Genomic DNA, 19,584 nt, shown 5'->3' with positions numbered 1-19,584 from the left:
AACTCCACAGAGAAATAGAATTTAAAGTACATTGACACACTTTATCAGATGCCTCGATAAGTAAATGTACTTCAGAAATACTACTGACATTTCTTTAACACATCTCATCTTTGAAACAAAAAAAAGAAACCAATCAACTCAGTATTTCATATGCTGTGAAGAAAAATCACTCATCTTAATGTTTGTGTGAGTGTTATCCTTATCATATCCTCTTTCAAATCTTTAGTTTGCTGTCTTATATTTGAAAAATTTTTATCTGAAGTTTGACTGAAAAATATTTGGAGGTATCTTGCTTTCAGAGAAATGAGAAGCCTGCTGCATTTTTGGATGCTTTTAAGATGCATTGGTCTTACTGGAAAAAACAGAAGGACCACCAAAACAAATAAATGGCTTCTGTGTGGAATGGATTTTTATCTTACTGTTCACAGCAAATCATCAAAGGGCCAGGAACCAATACTGAGTTGTTTCTGTTTATTCAGAAAAAGACTCTCTCTCTCTTCCAGACCATGCTATATTACTGGACAGCAGGATAGAAGGACTGTTTCATGGAATGACACCTTAAAATTCTGCAAGATATTAATATGCTACAATGGTAAATTCAGCTCAGTGGCTGCATCCTCCTCCTCATTAGATGAGAGGTAGTTTCTTTCAATTTTTGCAGGATTTTCTCGAGCTGCTGCCAAAATTTTGACAGCTAAGTGGCTACCATTCAGAGCAGCACTCACTGGAACAGGCATACATTGCATCATAAACAGTCATATTAGTGAATTGATGTTGCCAATTACACAGTAATTCTTGATTCACTCTTCCCCATGAAGTATAGAAGAAGCTGGGTTGTACTGCTCTGTTTTTATGACCACAACATAGATGTGAAAACTTGCTTTTATCTTGTATACATTAAACAGTCCACAGACTGCTTTCACTGTAGTTGTATTGAAAAGATCAAGAAATCAGCAAATATATTAGCAACCCTGATCATGAAAGCAGCTAAAGGAAACTTTTCAAACTATCACCTTCAGTGTATTCAACTGTAATAGATTACTGAGGAGCTGCAAAGATTATTGATGAAATGCTTAAAACTCTTCACTGAAACCCTGAACTTATGCCATCACTATGCTGTTTGTATATTATTGCTAAAGAATCACCAATAAAAAAATTTTGTAACAGGTAAGCTTTGGTATTTGCTGGTATGCATTATTTTCACCTTAGCAGGAAGCTCATAAAGATTTTGGGCCTTTTTAGCTGGATGACCATTTTCAACTTCTGAAAATTTCTAATGGAACAACAAAAGAAAAACTTCAGTGAGAATTTTTGAGGGAGTTATCTGTAAAGCTTTAATAGGGATGAGTAAACTATTGCTTCTTTTCTAGGAGCTAAACATGTGCTCAGTCAAAAAGGAACAAGAAAGCTCATGTGTATATAGGGGGCTGAGATTGAGGTATCTGTTGCTTTCCCAGGCACAGCTGTTGGGGGTATAATGATTTACACTGCCCAACATAATTCATCCCCACGAAATGACAGTCCAGACTCTAAGAGTTACAAGTGATTTGGTAGAAGGAAAATCCATTAATATGGTGCTACATTTAATTTGAGATGTAGAAGAGTAACAGCAAATGCTGCTGTTGCGTGCATCTTTATTTGACCTTGCCACACGAGTAATACTTTTTTTTTCTTTTTAAATTCAAGTTTTAAGAGAGTCTGGAACCACAGCATAACATATATAGGATCATAGAACTGTTTGGGTTGGAAGAGACCTCACAGATCATCTCATTCCAACCACCTTGCCATGGAAATTCAGCAGTATGAATTGTGTATTTGCAACATAAGATACCTCACAGATGTGAACAATACACTAATTCATTTTTAGCCAAACAGAGCACTTGTTTCAACACCAGTTACCGACATTAGACATACAAAAAAGAAAATTATTCTTATGATGAAAAGTTAGTATACAGTATATTATTCATTACCAACCTACAGATAAAATGTTGGGGTTTATGCAGTACTTTGCTTACAGAATTTTTACAGATGCTCATCAGCACTATCTGAGAATGCAACATACAGTAACGGGTTTATTTGGAAAATCTACAAGATAAAAGTACTTGTAAACAAGATGAAGCTAGCACCTCATTGTATAAAAACAATTCCAGATTTAGCAGTCTCAACTGCAAAGGCATCCTTACATCCTGTTTAAAAAATACATGAACAAAAACTAGAGGAGATTCTCTGCCATCAAATGCAATATGACTGCAAAATGAGGTAAATGAAGAAGGCTGAGGGTTTGTGGGATAGTGGTGGGGTGAGTTTGTTTGTTTGGCCTATCAGGGTTTGTTTGTTAAGGTTTTTCAAAAACACGTATTTAGGCAGAAAAAATTAGAAAAGCTACTTCACAATCTGCATAAGCACATTTAACTGAAGTTGCTACTGAAAGACACAACCCCACTTTTCTCCCTGCACTTCAGTTCCTGCATTATGTTGGCTCTACAGACACATCATTTTCTAGCAAGTGAAACAACCTGCCAGATTCCTGATTTGGCAAGTTTGCTTTCAGACAGATCAATGAGATAATCCAACCTACCCCGCAACTTCATGATCACTAAAAGCAAAAGCAGTAAGGAAATGACAAAGCCAGAGCTGCGGGGAGGGCAGACCGCCCTTTCCAGAAGCAAAGTCTTAGATCAGCATAAACTTATCAGCAATCCTATCACCAGAGGTTGTAATGATTCACTGCACTTTCTATTACAGGTTTTTCTACTTTTGTGCTGTTCTCCTCCCTCAGCTTAGGTTTCCACTGTCTCAGTGTGACATGGTTTCATAATATATTTTACAGTAATCCTGGCTTGAAGTATCTTCCACACACACACCACCTCCCACCTCCACATACTCCTCTCCAGACTCCCAACCCTGGCTCAGCTAAACCCGTTCACCTGCCTCCTGTTAGAGCCTCAAACAGTTGAAGGAACAGTTCAGATTTAAGGACAGCTTCCATAGCAAAGTCTTCTTTTAAGACTGTGTAGTCTGACATGCATTTTACAGCACAACAGAAGCAAAACTACTTTTAACTAAATCCCTTTTTTGTCCTCTTGACTACCATCTCTGCTCAAAAAAACCTCCACCAAAAAGTGGTCCTAACACAGCATCTGAAAGGTCATCCCCTTCTGCTGGATGATTTCTCGTATGGAATAGTACTCCAAGCCTGCTCACTGTGAAGCCAAAGAAACATTTGTACCAAATTAGTGCAAGAAGTAACACAGGAGCAGGACAGTGGTATTTTTGGCAACCATACGATCCTAAGTGCACGTCAGCACACAACTTCAAGCCAAATCAGCTCCCTGATCTGATTCACACCATACTCACTGTGCAGTACAGAGAGAACCACTGGAAGAATGAAGAAGGAAGTATCCATCTCTTGGGAACAAGCAACAGGAAGAGATTAATACCTTAGACTGGTATTACTGAGCACCCTGTACCTTGAAATTAAGAGTTTAATATTTCATATCTGACCAATGGCCTAGTTAGCACAAGTTTAAGTAGGCAGGCTGTTTCCGTTTTTTTTGCTTCTCAGATTTTCAAGCATCTCTTGGTTTTGAAAAATCAATTTCAATATATACGTAACCAAAGAAGCAGTGAGGTATATACATTTACACAGAATTCACAAAAATGTATTGCACAATGACTTCGTCTTCAGTGTGTAATTATGAAATCAAAGAGAAAAGAAAAAATCTGACTTTTACCAGAAAGCAACAGAAGTTACAGGGTAAACAGTTACCAAGCACAGGATAAAATCAACATAAAAAGAAGCAGCAAGGGAAGTATAAATCCAAGATACTGGTCTGCTCAGGACTTTGCAATTCACTCTCTACCCTTCAATACTGAAATATGTAACTACTAATTACAGCAATTTAACTGAGATGGTATTTTGATTTAATAAGTTTGTTTAATTTTAGACTGAGGTATTTTCACCTTTTTCATTCTTCATCTTGCTCCCTAGCAAAGATTTTGTCTGCAAAATACAGAGAAAGTCTTGAAGTATTTGGGTTCCTAACTGTTGTATTTAAATGGCTACATTTCGGTTATTCTTTTTCAAAGAAAATATTGCATATCCTTCCCATGAATATGAAAATCCATCTCCATATTTTGAATGTGCAGTTATTAGGCTTGCCACGAGCCAATTTTGTAAACATGAAAGATTAATGCAATGAGTTGTTCCCTTAATTTCTTTTTTATTCTTTTCTTCTATAATTTTTTTTAAAGAACAGTAGCACCTAATTTACACATGCATTTATTTCCTTTAGATGTTATTTTATGGATAAGCATTACAAACAAAATATTATGGCATTATTAAACATAATGGTATGGAATTATATTAATTTAATAATTGAAGTTTTTTCAAATAACTTCTAACTTGATTTGAATATGGAAATGCAGGGCTACAAATGGGCACAGACTTCTTATTTATAAAATAGCTGTATGATTTGCAGTTGAAAACTTAGATTGAGGCCACTCAGAGCTCGGGTTAATCGACATGTTAGTCACGGCATTTTTCACTGATCAAGAAACCAGGTTACACAACCTGCTGTGGCAGCGCAGGATATTTATTGTTCTATATCTGCATGAAGTCCCTGCCTTGTTACTAGCAGGGCTGCCTTTTATTTTTCCCCTCTTCCACTCCTCCCCCCCCCGCCCCAAACGTTTCTAAGTATAGTGACAACCTCATCAGGGTTTACTAGTAGCAGCGCAAGCTCAGTGAAAACCTGGGAAATCTAACTGGAAACACGAGAGAGAGCTTTATTTGGCAGTGCTAAAAAAACCTGGGGACAAATGGCTAAGCGGCGGTGGAAGTGCAGGCTGCACAATCAATAGGCAGAGAGCTGGATAGAGGCTCCCTTTGCTGCCAGATCGACAATCGACAGCTGAGAGACTATTTTTTGCAATGGTTGACTAAATATGGTCAGGGAAGAGAGAGGCACAAGAGAGCCTGTTTGCCTGGGAGTGCATGTTTCAAATGCTTAGCTGCCTATAAAGCCGTAACAGTTTTGCTCGTGCCCTCTAAGTGGGAAATACGGTTGGTGACTTCTGTAGTGTGTGTGCGGGAGCCCTGACCTCGCGAGCAGACTTGACCTCTGAAGATGGAAAGTAGCTTCAACACAGACCTGCCTACAGTTAAGCCTGGAAACATAACCTCAAGCAAGAAAAGATGCAGTGCAATATCTAAGGAACTAGAAGAAACCAATATTTGCCGGGGGAGGGGGGAGACGATCGCTATTTTTTTGGTGCCTTTTTCTCATTTTTTTTTTGGAAGCAACTCCAACTTTTGGGGGCTTGGTTTTGGTCTTTTGTTGGGTTTTTATTTTTTCTTTTTGCCTGTGATTATCTTCAGCTGACAGTGAGCTAAGTTCACCTTCCCTTGGCTTCCTAGCATCTATCCTTGGAGTCTTAACTCTCAGTCCAGCAGACATAAGGTATAATTTCTATACAACATCATCCGTATTTTAGCATTCAAAAGAAAGGAAGAAGGTGCCAATTAGGCACCCATCTTCATGCCTTTTTTTTTTAAGTTTTATCTATTTAAGGTGGTGAGGTACTGTATGCACCGACATTCGCCCCCCCTTGCCTCCCCCTCCCATGTAACGAAGAGCTGATTCAGCGAATAGAGTGAGAGAGCACTCAGGATGAGATGGCTGCTGCTGATGTGTCTCTAGGTCATTACCTCTCTTCCAACTGCAAATGCTGCATGATACTAAGCTTACAGGTAACAGAACATCAGGAGACCTGCATTATTCTGCACGTTTAAAGGATGCCTATGACTTTCTGCATGTATATCTTATTTACTAGACTGCTTTTTAAATTGTTATATTAATCCCTCTACTCTGGGAACAGCTTGATTTTGAGTGTGTTAAAGTACCAAGCATTTGTAGTGTAAAGAGGAGATTGAAAGAAAAAAACTGTTAGTCAAAATTTCATAGCAAAAAAAAAAAAAAAAAAAGAAACAAAATAAAACCAAATCCCAACTTGCTCAGTAGGCAGAATTCTTTTTAAAGAAGATAAACTAATAAATTGTAATGCCATTAACTGGTTGTTCATTTCAGTGAAATATATTCTTATCTTCCTATGCACAACTAAAAATGTACAAACTTGAAAAAGAGAACCTAATAAACAGTGTGGTAGTGCAATGCTGAGTTCTCAAATAGGTCTAGCCAAAATTTTCAAGGTGCTTTATATCAGACGTACATGAAAACAGCCTACTTAAAAACTAGAATGTGACTGCTGTGATTCTAATGCTGCATTGCTGATTCTCCTTGTACTACTGTGCTAGCTACTGCTACACTCTGATTTGCTCTCTATCAGCTGCACTAGGTTTTTGTCATGAGCTGCAGAAATTCTTACTTCCTCTGCTCTCAGCTTTCCTTACGACTATTACGGTTAATTGTTAAGCTTATTTCAAATTTACCTTCTAATGCTACAGAGACAAAGCTTACTCTTTACTGTAACCCAAATCAACTCCTGAAATACATATTAAGCAACCATAAGCTATATTCGACAGTCCCTCAGAAGTCAAAGCTGTACTGCACATCAAGTATTTAACCACTGTTCCAAACCAAGTCGCACAAAATCTTACGAAACAAGGTTAAACCTGGGCTTTGTTTCTGTGAGGTTTTTGTGTTTGGTTTAGGTTAATTTTTTTTTAGTTAATTATTTTAGTTGTCATAAATATTTCAAGGGTGGACAAGACTTTGACTGAAGCAGGTGAGTGCCAGTTTTAAAAACAAGAAAAGCTGCTTGCAGAACTGTTGAATAGGTATTAGCTTTCACATGTGACCTTCGGCCTAACAATCCAAATCCTGTCACAGCAGTTAGAGGTTGTTTTCTTAATTCAATGTCGCCATCTTTACGATAAGCAGGATCACTGGCGACATGTGCTTTTGTGTTTGGGTTGGGTTTTTTTGTGAGGGTTTTTTTGCTGTTGTTTTGCTTTATTTTTTGTTTTGGTTTTTAAACTACTCTGAAATACAGCGTAAATAAGTATAAACCTGCAGAGAGTTTGCAGAATAATGGATGGGATACCAAAAGCATAGAAGTTGGATCCGGGGTAAGAAAATAAGTTTATAACTGCTATTTTAGATCAGTCTATGCTTCCCTTCAGGACACTAGATGCAAACTCTACCCCAGCATGAAAATCCACTAGAAGACCTGGGAGGAAGCTGAAGTTCTCATAGTGGACTACAAACTCTAAGAAAAGACATTGCAAACCTACCAGCGATTCAACTCTACTTAAACATGGTCACTCAGAACAGCAAGAGGCTACAAAAATATGGAAAAGCACTTCTAACATCAGTGCCATCCCAAAACAATGAACTATGCCCAGCTTTAAGACACTATGCAGGTAATTTACATTGCAAAGTTCAGTTAGCATAGTAAGTTTATTTTCTATCATCAGTTAATCAGAACTGTTGTCCTTCCAATGAACTGTCAGCCAGTTTTACTTAATGACAGCAAGAAAAAGCAGCAAAATACTTTTCAGGTTCATCTGACAGGCAGTCAAGCAACTCTGTGTGTACCTGCTCAGAGCACATACTTCTTTATGTACCCATATGAACATACAATGCTATGGAATGTAAAGAAGTATGTATTTTTGGCAGGCAAGGAACAACCAGTAAGAGGAAACTAAACAGCTGCTGGAAGAAACAGGTTTCCCTCTTGTTTGAATGACATTCATGTGACAAATTGGCTTGCTAAGGGTCAGCTGGTATTGCCAAAATAACTCATACTTGCTAGTAACAAATCACAAAACATTAAATTAAGTGATTATAAATGTGGGTAGGAAGAATTGTTAACAGCTGATAAGCAGAATATTAGCTGCAAACAGAATTCAAAGTAAGGCTGGAAATAAAACCTTGAAATGCACCAATTAAGACTGCAGCATAGCTGCAAAATTCATCATTACCAGTACTCCTCACTTAATAGATTTTAAACTAAACTTAAAAGGCTGGTTATCAAAATGCATCTCATAAAAACAAGCCATTGTTCTAGTAATCACAGCCTGTTCTGCGTACTTCAGATGGTAGTACTTAAATCTGCATCTACCATAGAACATTTAATCCACAGGTTGCAACTGAGACAAGTATTAAGAGCTAAAGAATTACAGGTGTGATCTAGAGAAAATGATAGCCAAAATAACTGAGCATAACTTCTGCAATTTTGTAAGACTTAAGTTAGAATTTTCTCCAAATCAGCACTTATTATGCTCACTGAGCTCTTCGATACAAAGTGCAGTGTCAGGTTTATGCACAGAAAGTCACAATACAGAGATTTCTAGGCCAGAGTTGCTAGTCAGCGGATTAAAGCTATTGACAGATTCCTAAATGAAAACACAAATGACAACTACAGCCTAAAAGGTAAGTTATCTTAAATACTATTTTCAAATAAGCTGAATTTATTTTAAATCCAAATTTCAGAAAATTGGCCATGGAAAAAAAAGACATTGTAGCATCCAGAAAATTAAAGGAACTACATGAGAAATAGTTCTGCAACAGTTTCAAGTTCTAAAAGCGATATTAATCAAAATATAGTGGTGCATATCATCCCTAAGTAAAGATACTCAACATCAAATTCAGGAACAAGGGAAAAAAATGAGGAAAGAACTCCCCACTCATCAATCCAGCCGTTTCTATTCATGACAGCAGCCTTCTAAAAACAGTTATTAAATACGATATGCCCATGATAAGTAGGCACATTTGGCCCAAATTAAAGATTCTAACTGTATCCCTTTGCTTACTAAAATGTCTGGGAGGAAAAAAAAAAAAAAAAACCCAACCAAAACAAACAAGAAAAATAAACAAAGGCAATGCATGATTTTTAGATGGAGAACTTATTTTTAAATACTCCCATAATTCTCAAACAGCTAATAATATATGTAGCCTGATATTTTTAACACCTGAAACTACATATTCATATATATACAAGAAGAAATACTATCTTACCTGCTTAAGAAAGCAAAGTTTCAATATTTGTTTTAAAGCTCTTTCTCTTAGGAGCAGCTATTTCGACACGAAGGCTACAGTATCTTAACACCTAAATTAAAACCTGGTTTAGAGTGGGATAACAAATCAAATTGCAGTAGCTTTGCGGAATAAAGCAATGCTACTAAACTTGATCATGTTCACAGAAGCAATTGGGTATTACTAACAGTTTCATTGAGGGGTTAATTGCTAAGCACTTTCTTCTTTCCTGAAGAGTTCCTGTGCTCCCCACCAACTGATTTAGCTTCCACTGTATGAGACCAATTTTTTAATAGCTTTAATTTATCTGAAAGGTTTTTGGTAACAATTTATCATACTCTGTTCTCCCTTGTATAAAATTGCAACGCTATTCTGACACAAAATGACAGTTCGGAGTGATACAAAAGTTAAAATTATACGTTGACATTGCTTCCTGCTAGTTCATGTTAGCATATCTCTAAGAATACATATCCAGTCACTCTAAAATGTCACATCCATCACTTAGATCAGCTGTTCAATTTTAACCGAGCACACACTGAACTTTGGGCATCTGCTGACACAGTTGTAACTCAAACATTTCAGCTGTGTGACTGACAGGGATAACAGATGCTGACATTATCAAATGCTACACGGCTTTTTTTCCACAGCCGTTTTTTGTCCCGATATGGCCAGTACATGAAACTGTATTGCCATCCAAAAGCACACTTGAGCAGCTGTATCTGTAAAACAGTTCCTCTATAACTGGTAAAAATAGAAACTCATTTTATAGCCATCTTGATGCTTAAGTCCAAGTGACACACCTGCTACATTTCTATTAGGATACATGGTGTTGGGAATATATTTACATAAATCTTCTCACCATCATCAGACTATGCAACAAACAGATGTAGACTATCCTTGACATACTCATTACTAGGGAATGGTTTGAACTAACATTATCCCCTACTTTCCACCGCAGTCAAAGCTCAGAAAGAATTCCGTATGACATAAAAAAGCTATGTGAGCTTGCACAATTGTATTAAAGATCTTAGTTTAGAAGAAATCAGATGCAACCGCAGATAAATCTTTAAAAGCTGTATTTTTTTGGCATTAAAAGTGTTTACATATAGTATCAGGGTAAAAAAAATTAAATCTATCCTGCTATATTATATAATCATTCCTAAGAAGTTAATACTATCCAGAGATATAGCAATGGAATTGAAAGCACTTGACATTTATATTTGTGCTAACCAATTACAGCATAAAAGCAGCTGCAAAAGGGAACCTGCCAGAAAATGAATGGGGGAAGGGAAGCAGGAGGGTGACGAGGAAACTGAAACGTTCTTCCCCAGTAAAGTTTAACGTAAAGAAATAAGGGAGCTCGACATGATTAGAAACTGCAGTCTGAGAATTTCTAATCTAGTCTAAAATTTGATTACACTAGACAGGAAAAAGTTAAAACTGTAACTATGATTTGATTTGAGACTCATCCAAAGATCATCAAGGAAATACTCAAGGACAGAACAAACCTGTACAAGCTTTTCTAGCACACAGTTTTTCATTTTGCCATCTCCAAATTAGTGAAAGAGTTAAAAATTTGCATTGACAAGAAACAAATTGTGTAACATAGAAGAAAGCCACATGTTCTTTGTGCACTGTTCATGTGCTTTAAAATGTGTTACCGAATTATAAGCTTCCTGCACTCCAATGCTTTGCTAAAGCTGGTAAAATGGAACCAAATCACCTCTTCAATGGATTTGGTCCCCTTCAACCAGCTGTAGCTATGCATTGATCACTACAGGATTTCTCATGTTTTTAAAACTGGACAGAAACCTGCTCAGAGCAGTTTCGTAGTCCTCTCCGCAGTTCAGCTCAACTTCTAGGCAGCCTGAAGATGGAAGGTAACCAGGAGCATAGCAAATTCTGTATTCCAAAATTTCAAGTTTGTATTTGTAAATAAATAGCTACTGGTGTTTAACATTATGTCCATATGCAGTGAAAATTCATCTCTTACAACATTTATAAAGAAGGCAGGTAAGCAGTGAAATAAACATTTCCCAATGATTTACTGCCTCTTGTATTTTTCCTCAAGTCTGGTGCCCCTTCTAGCAGAACTGATGAAAAAACCCCAAAAACCAAAAGGAAACTATCATGAACAGTACTGGTAGGGCAGGTTTACTTTCTAGCCACCCCTCTCCCCTTGTTTTCATTGCACAAGGGAGGAAACTCCACAGGGCAGGAACTGTATTTGCCATTTTGTATCTGTCAGGTACATTATTTACTATTTAAAGATAATAAAATTGTCACTGACCTCAACAGCTACATGCTGATCTGCCATCTAATTATAGGTCTGCTCATGGAGATTATACTCTTTCTTCAAACCAACTTGAACAAAAGCATTTTCCAAAGCATTTTCTGACGTAATACTTTAATAAGAAATTTTAAAAACAGGCTCTCTTTGCACTCAGCTTCAACTAAGCTTAACCTACATTTACTGTCCAAACTGCAAACACAAAAGCAAAAAACCATTTTGACTGGTTTAGAAAATAATTGTACTACTCCCATTACCTCAGAACTTGTCTCTCTGAGGACCTCCATGACAACACAGCCCGTGAGTCCTGCAGACACTTCCTGAAGACAGTCATTAAGACTACATAGAAGTGAGAAACCCCGCCTCTCAATTAAACTGCCACAATTAGAAATTTCACTGCCAACCCATTCAAACCATCTGCACATCTAAAAACAAATGGAGATCTAAATAATAAGAAAACCATGGGGAAAAATTACAATTCTATTTTAAACCACAATCTCCTACTTGCCAGTTTATGAACATAAAGATGACATACTCCTTGCTACTGGAGAGCAACACATGAAATCTACATTTTACTCCAGGACTTTAATTTTTTGATTTGAAGTCCAGCAGAATTTACTGCTCTGAAGAACTAATCATACACATGTGTGAAGTCAGGTCAGCTCCAAGAGCAGCCTCTATTTAAGATGCTAGCTGCAGAGTGAATAAAGCTCTCTTCACAAGATACAATGCAAATCTAAAACTAACTGGGGCAACGGATATAAAATACGCCTACACTTCACAGTCATGTCTTCAGCTCAAAAATCTGAAGTCACAGGTATGCGAATAGATCAAACACAAGCAAGAGATGATAACATGGCAAAAATAACCAATCTGTACAGTATTTTCAAATTTTACTCCCCTTTTTTCTGTCTGAAAAAAATCTGATTAACACTGAAGAGGCGAAGTCTGCCAAGCTTTGAGGCTCACAGTACTTTGAAAAAAGTCCAAAATAAATGCACTTTTAATATGACTGACTCAGTTAAAAATCACGAACAAGAAACCATGTATTAAATAGAAGTTTAACTTCCCCACACTTAATTTAAAATTTCTTTTTAGCTCTATCTCCCATGCACAAGTTTAAAGCTACCTACAGCATACACTAACATCCATTCTATATTTCAACTTTATACATTAGCACAAAAACCAAAAGTTCTCCTTCTGTACCAATTCACAAGGTACAAAGAGAAGCAAAATACAATAAGGAGAAATATTATACTAAGAATAGGATGCTCTCCGAAACACACTGTACTTTGACTTGTGGAAAACACAGCCAAACTGCCATGGAAGATAAAACGCTGAGAAAATCTAAGCTTTTTGACAAAAATCGCTATCTTTCTTATAATATTTATCCAATATTCAGACATTTAAAATAGAATGTATTTGTTTTCATATGAAAAATTAAAAACTTTGGAATGTTCTTCTCAGCACAATTTGTGGATTTTTTCTTGGACATTTATCTCCCTATTATTTATAAAAGTAAGAAATCAAGAAAAAAGAGGTTTTGCTCTGAAAATGAAATCGGTTCCAAATACCTATTTGACATCAACTGGAAAAAATACTGTAGAAATCCACTTCAGTTTATTGTGGTACCCATGCACTTAACACATGCATTTATATTATTATCCTCAACAAGGAAGAGGTATGTGAACTTATCAATACTTACATCCATAGCATGTTTTTAATTTTGAGAATTTTAGATATGCACACCAATGCATACACATTGATATACACATATGAATACATGTCTAACTTTTATAAAATAATACAGAAATTACATAATATATCTATACATTTGAGTATAAGGGGAATTTAGTGCACTGTATTAATATAATGCACCACATCCTGAAGCCACAAAAACTCCAGTTTAGGTGGAGCAGGGAAGCTTAGATGAGGAAAGATAGGTCCTTAAGTAAGATTTCAAGCAGAATGTATTGTTTGTGACCCACAGCAGCAACAAGCTAAAGATCAGGAAGTTATTTTAAACAGTGTTTTAAATAACTTTGTGCTTAGTGCATTTAACAGATCAGTAATAGCCATTGTTGTATACCAGACTAGAAAAACAAAGTGGTAAATATTAAGGCTTTGGTTTCATTCACAAACAGGCAAGTGGCAGAACTACAAAACCAGCAATGAAACAAACGAGTACCACTGAAGTCTCAAGGAATATAAAACTCAACTATTAAGTGAATCAAACTATTATGACAATTTTTGGCCGGGGGAAGAAATCAAAATAGATTTATTTTGGTTTCATTTTCAATCATTTCTTCCCAGGCTGACGGGTAAAATATCTAATGCTGCAAGCATTAGATATTTTAGATGAAACTATTACTTCTGTGATGGGAAACAAAATTCTTTTTCTGCATGCTTGAGCAGTGCTCAGACAGAACTGCAACCAAAAAAGAATATTGAATATCTGTTTTAGATTCAAGTGAAACCCCACGTATGGGGAGGACCCACACAGCATTCAAATCACTAAAACTGGAACATTTTCCTATACTTCCAATAAAAACTTCTGTAAAGGAGAGAGGATTCTGATTAAAACTGCACTATAGCTCACATTCTACCAACCACTGAACTGACTCAGTTTGAACTACAACTTAGATCTCTCCACCAAAGGAATGGTCTGTCACTCCTAAACCACTCACCCACCGAAAAATCTCCAGCACATGCCTATGAAGAACATTTTTTCCCCATACACTTTCCCTGCATCTCATATTGAGATTATGGTCACACAAACCAACTACCACAAGAGCTAAGGAAAAGCGTTGCAGGGAAAAAAACTAACAAAAAATACCCCACCTAGGTAACTGAGACACAAAGCAGTGCTCCTTGCTGAAGCTGTTATATAAGTATGAAGAATCCACATTACAGGAAGAAGTTACCAAGTCAGACTTGAAAGAATTGTCTTCTGAATGCCAAAAGAAACTCCCTTCACTTGGTCCTTGACATATTCTCTTAAAGACCTTTTATGAGTACTGTAGAAAATGGTAAACACATTTATTCATCCTATCAACACTTCCAACCACTAATTTTACTTCGTGAAATTATTCCATTCCACAGACATAGATAAATAATTATGTTTACTTTTTAACTATCAGTCTTGATAGCTATGTTCTAAGAGACTAACCTAGATTTTAATCCCATATACTAATATAGGCGGAACTTATACAAATTTACAGCCTTATTTGCCCAACTTCTCCCAACTGAAAAGCTGAATTCAGTAGTAAAGAAGCAAACACATACATTTCTTCTTTTGTGTAAACTGTACTGAATACTCCACCCCAGGATAAAGTACTACTGAAGTCTTGTTAGCATGAGAGCTTTGAAAAATAACATTTATCCACAATGCAATAAGGAATCAGCAACACAGCCTTTCTTTAAAGTTCTATCTATGCAGTAGTTTTCAAAAGCTATCTTAACTGAAAACTGAATGTACACATACAGAATGCAGCTTGTATAAACAAACTGTGCCTTAAAATGAACTTCTTCAGTTGAACTGCGATATAAAAGCTGAAAAACAAAATTCCTTCTAGATATACTTCTATGAAAATATAATTAACAGTTTCATATACTGAAAAATATAATCAAATGCAACAATCCTGAGAGTGCCTTATAACTGTATGGTTTACTTAATAATTATCCAGAAATAAGTATTTCTAAAAAATTCAAATCCCTTTACCAATTCTAGTAGTCAAGAGGGGAAACATAGCAGTATTTACTATTTTTATCCTATTTCAAAATTCCATCTTCAAGATCTTACTTATTAACTTACTTATCAAAACTTTAATCGGCAATGACAGGAAATTTCTCAGGAATTTGGAGTTACCTGAGTACAGCATTAAACTGAACAGACTCCCAGCTTCATTCTAGTAAGGGCTACCAAGCATTAGAAAGATGCATTGCTAAGCAACATTGACGTTTAAGAAACACAACTACATGCAGATTTAAGGGTCTTCTGAAAGAATACCATAGTTCTACCCTCACATGCACTTGTTTTCCTTTTACATAGGATAAAAAAAATCTTTAAAAAGAAATCTATACCTAGGGTTTCCTCTCAGTGCAGCGTGGTGAAGAGCATTAAACCCATTGTTGTTGGTGATAGTAACATCTGCTCCAGCTTCTAACAGTACAGCAAGGATATCATCACGCTTTTTACTTATTGCATCATGAAGTGGAGTGTCTCCTTCAGAATCCTAAAACCAAAAACAGTTTACGTCAATTTTTGCATGCATCCACATTAAAAAGATGCTAAAATATCACTAGGAGAACTGACTACACAAACACAAAACAGCTCTTCCTGACCTGGAAGTGCTGTTATACTGCAGAGTTCAGAGCAAGCTGCTTCTCATATTGCTCCAGTTCTGCAAATGCTTCAGTGGGAAACCCTACCCGGGGCTCCGCAATTGTACACTCACACTACTGCCAGAACTATGCTCTGCATCCCATAGATGTCTTACTGAAGACACTGAGGTAGATAGTGACTTCTCCATGCCTCTTATCCAGATGGAGTTGATGGCCAAATTACAATTTATGAGTAACAGGACGGCAACAAAAACTAACACTGACAGAGAGAAGATTAGCCAGGCAGAAGGAGGCATGGAATTTTGAGTAATAAATGCTAAGTTTAAGCCAACAATTAACCATGTAAAAGACAATACTAAAGTGACAGTGTGAAATAAAAGCACAGGCAAATCAAAATAAAATGCAATCCAAGGATTAAACGTAGGCATATCTGTTGTTTCAACTGAAGCAGATCATTTTCCATGAAGCAAAAGCCAATGTCATAAAGTAATACTAAACTTTTAACTTGTTATGGCTAATACAAAATTATATTACACAAGATACATGATAATACTTAACTGCATAATTGAACAGGCAAAGAATTTATATTTTTAACTTGATGTTTTATGTTTCAAATATCCCAAATAAGGAAAAAATACTTTTTACTCCTAGAAAAGGACTTTGTACATATTCAAGGACTCAAATGGCTGGACTGAAGAGGAATGCCCTAGACTTACAGCGAGAAAACACATCCATTTAAGCTTATTTGCAGCTACATAGGCAAAAATCACTAGATTTATGTTCCAGTAAAATTCTTGCACCATATAAGTCAGGAAGTCTTTTGTCACCAACACTGACTCAACTGCTAGCTGACTAACACAGAAACTGAACACTTTAGCAGTACACTAGTACGAAAACAGATTTCTAGAGTGAGAATCAAAACCTGCCAAACAAAAAGTGCCACAATATGGATACACTTGAATAAGTGTGAAGCAATTAGCCAGAACTAAATCATGTAGCTTTTATATGGTTTAATTGATCATATTTCCTGAATTTCCTGTTTACAAACTAACGTATGTTTCTGTTTACACAGTGAAGTTGCTGCAGTAGTAGAGTGCTGGCCAGTTAAATTCCAGTCATGCCTCAGTCTTACTCCCCTGTGCTCTCATTGACCAAATCAATCACCTACTCACATTTGCACATCACAGTTCCTCAGCACACACGCTGAATCTGTAAGTTCATTCTTTTCAACAGCAATTGTATTTTTCCAGATGGAGCGTCATAGTACCATTCTACTGACTTTTTCAACTGAAACAGAATTCTGTAATCTAAACTCAGGCAAATCCACTTTGGCTACCCATACGTTCCTATGTGACTTACAGTCACCCTTTACTGGTCTCAGCACATCAGATTCCTTATTATATCTACTGTTCAACAAATACTAAACAGGGTCTGGATGGACATAACAGCTCAACCTCAGCAAGATCAAGACAGAACCTTAAGAGTCAGGTAGAAGGAGATAAATGAACAATCAGTATGCTCACTAATTTCAAAAAAGTTTTTGCTCATCTTCTTTTACGTGGATATACAGCTTCCAAAAAATCTGATTACTGACATGGCAAAACACGGAGGCAAGGTGTTATTACTGCATATCTTGATTTGCCCAGGCCACTACAGCTTTGTCTTTCTGATGCAAATCTCTTCAAATTTACCCATTCTCATTTGTTTAACTAATGTGGTGCATGCAGCTGCATTCAGCAGTGTGGACGGATACCTCCTTATCTGACAGCACATTTCCACTCTACCTTCTAAACAGGACTTATGTTGCTGCTTCCATCACCTTCATTACAGATGAAATTACAGTACTTGAGATCCTATGCACGAGGGCTTTCCAGATAAAAAGCTGAATACTTGAAAGTGAATCTGACTAAATAGTTCTATCAATGATAGGTCAATTTTGGGAAAAAAATTAAAGGTTTCTTTTAGCAAAACATTCCACAGTATCATCAGCCTGCTAAACTGTAGCTTGCAGAAGGAGCAAACAGTTGTGGGTTCAATATACGAGTAATTAATCTGGAGGGAAGGTTAACAATTAGAAATAACTAGTCTGTGAAAATACCAATTAATATCAACTGTCTAGAGTAAACCAGGTGTCAATCTAGCTGTCAAGAAACAAACAGACTTAAATAGCATTTTTGTTACAGCTGATCACAAGTTGGGGTAAAAGTTGAGACAGACAACTTTACGGTGTCTGTTTCTTTCAATCCCATTTTCCATAAATTTTTATCACCTCCATGCAGCAAATCATACAGTTCAGTAGCTGAAAAGTGAACCTACTTTAAAATTTACTTTACCTGGAGACTGGGATGGCAGCCAAAGTCCAGTAAAGTCTTGACAACCTGCAGGTGACCTTTGTTGACCGCAATATGGAGTGGAGTCTGCCTGCGCTTGTTGCGAGCGTTCAAATCTGCGCTGCCTCGGTGCAAAACCTCGATCACAGCACCCTCGTCACCGAACGCTGCATGATGGACAGCCCTGTCTCCATCCTTGTCCTAAAGGAGGAACATTCATTTGACCCAGTGTATTTCACATTTTCTTTGCATTTAAATAAGATTAATTTCAACTAACAACTGTACATATTTGATATAAGAAGAAAAATTAAACTACCATAATACCATTAAAATACCTAATTAAATAATTGCTCAAACAGCAGCAACAGAGGATGAAGAATCAGTTCATACATAAACACGCATCTTCTACAACATAAGATACTCTACAGCATGTACAACTATTGCCCTGAATCTTTGTGTGATGTGTTCCTCAAACTCAAATGGATTTATTTGGGTTTCTACTACAAAACAACCACTGTCAAGAAAAAACTCAAAATAAAACAACCAAAAAAACCCACAAAAAAAATCTAATGCCCAAACAGTATTACACTTAATATCCCAGGGTAGTTCTTCCTGTAACCTGGGAAGCCTTACAGATTCCAAATCATAATGCAAGACGTGAGTATTTCTTTGTTCATACAATTAGGTTAGTATTTATAAGGATTTATTATGTGTCTTAGTTTTCATTTAATAAACATTTTCCAAAGGAGATTTGTGATTGATGATGACATTAAGCACAAGTTCTGATTCTGTGATGATGATTCACAGCATTAAAACTCTGATTCAGTTTGTTTCAGTTTCACCCAAATTGAGAATTAAAGTATGAAAGTAAAATTTGTCAGTTTAGGCTATTCTAACATTCATAAAAGTTGACTGTACAGCATGAATCATTTTTAAATATCAATCAAGCGATTTCAGCATTAATGTCAGTATACAAAAGATAAACGTAAAATGGAAGTTATACATGATGAAATAACTTCCATAACCTAGTTTCTGAGTATTTGTGCATAGTTTCATATAACCATCCATTTGTAGGATTCAATTTTGAAAAAAAAGAAACACTGAAAATTATAAAATAAAACCCATGACTTATCAAGGGCTCACTGGCTCTCCTGAGTTAGCTTAGTTTCTCATCAATTTGCTTCTTCAGCAACATCTTTCAAAAGTATTTTTTATTATATAAAACACATTTCTAATATATTTTACACTGATGCAAAAATTAATAGCTCTTAGCATAAACTGTATTTGCACAACGAGACTAGTTACAGCGTTTAAAATGGTGGAAGAAGACTTATGCCCTAAGTTTCAAATGTACCTTTTTGAAAATATGGATATGGTTTTCAAATGGTCAGGGCACTAAATAGCAGTTTCAACAGCTTTTGAAAAGATACTTTTATTCCTTCCAAATCAACTCATTCTACCAAGTTGCCTTCTCAGATCTCAGGATTCCTTCTCAGGCTCATCTAACATGAACAAACAGTCAAAAGAAGCCAAAGCCTGCCCATTTGGAAGGGGAAAGGATCAGAAAGGGGAACTTCTCTATATTTTTCATCTGGGTATCAGGATCATTATAAGGCAAACC

The 19,584-nt window shown here is 36.4% G+C and overlaps 1 protein-coding gene and 1 long non-coding RNA gene across 4 annotated transcripts in view; one reads left to right on the top strand and one right to left on the bottom strand.

Moving 5' to 3' along the window:
• The window catches only part of MIB1 (mindbomb E3 ubiquitin protein ligase 1), a 78,338-nt gene that overhangs the window by 28,662 nt on the left and 30,092 nt on the right, over window positions 1-19,584 (bottom strand). For all 3 annotated transcript variants that reach the window (XM_032123427.1, XM_032123431.1, XM_032123441.1), the window contains exons 11-12: window positions 17,967-18,164; window positions 15,373-15,524 (exon numbers count right to left, since the gene is read on the bottom strand). In XM_032123427.1, the coding sequence (XP_031979318.1) occupies window positions 15,373-15,524; window positions 17,967-18,164 (350 nt within the window). The remainder of the gene's footprint in view (window positions 1-15,372; window positions 15,525-17,966; window positions 18,165-19,584) is intronic.
• Window positions 4,768-11,044, top strand: LOC116450714. Its single transcript, XR_004242927.1, has 2 exons — window positions 4,768-5,462; window positions 5,559-11,044. It is a non-coding gene; the product is annotated as an uncharacterized LOC116450714 (long non-coding RNA).

Source organism: Corvus moneduloides, chromosome 1 (genome assembly GCF_009650955.1).
Source record: "Corvus moneduloides isolate bCorMon1 chromosome 1, bCorMon1.pri, whole genome shotgun sequence".
In the NCBI taxonomy this organism is placed as follows: Eukaryota; Metazoa; Chordata; class Aves; order Passeriformes; family Corvidae; genus Corvus; species Corvus moneduloides.
This window is presented reverse-complemented; position numbering and strand designations above follow the sequence as displayed.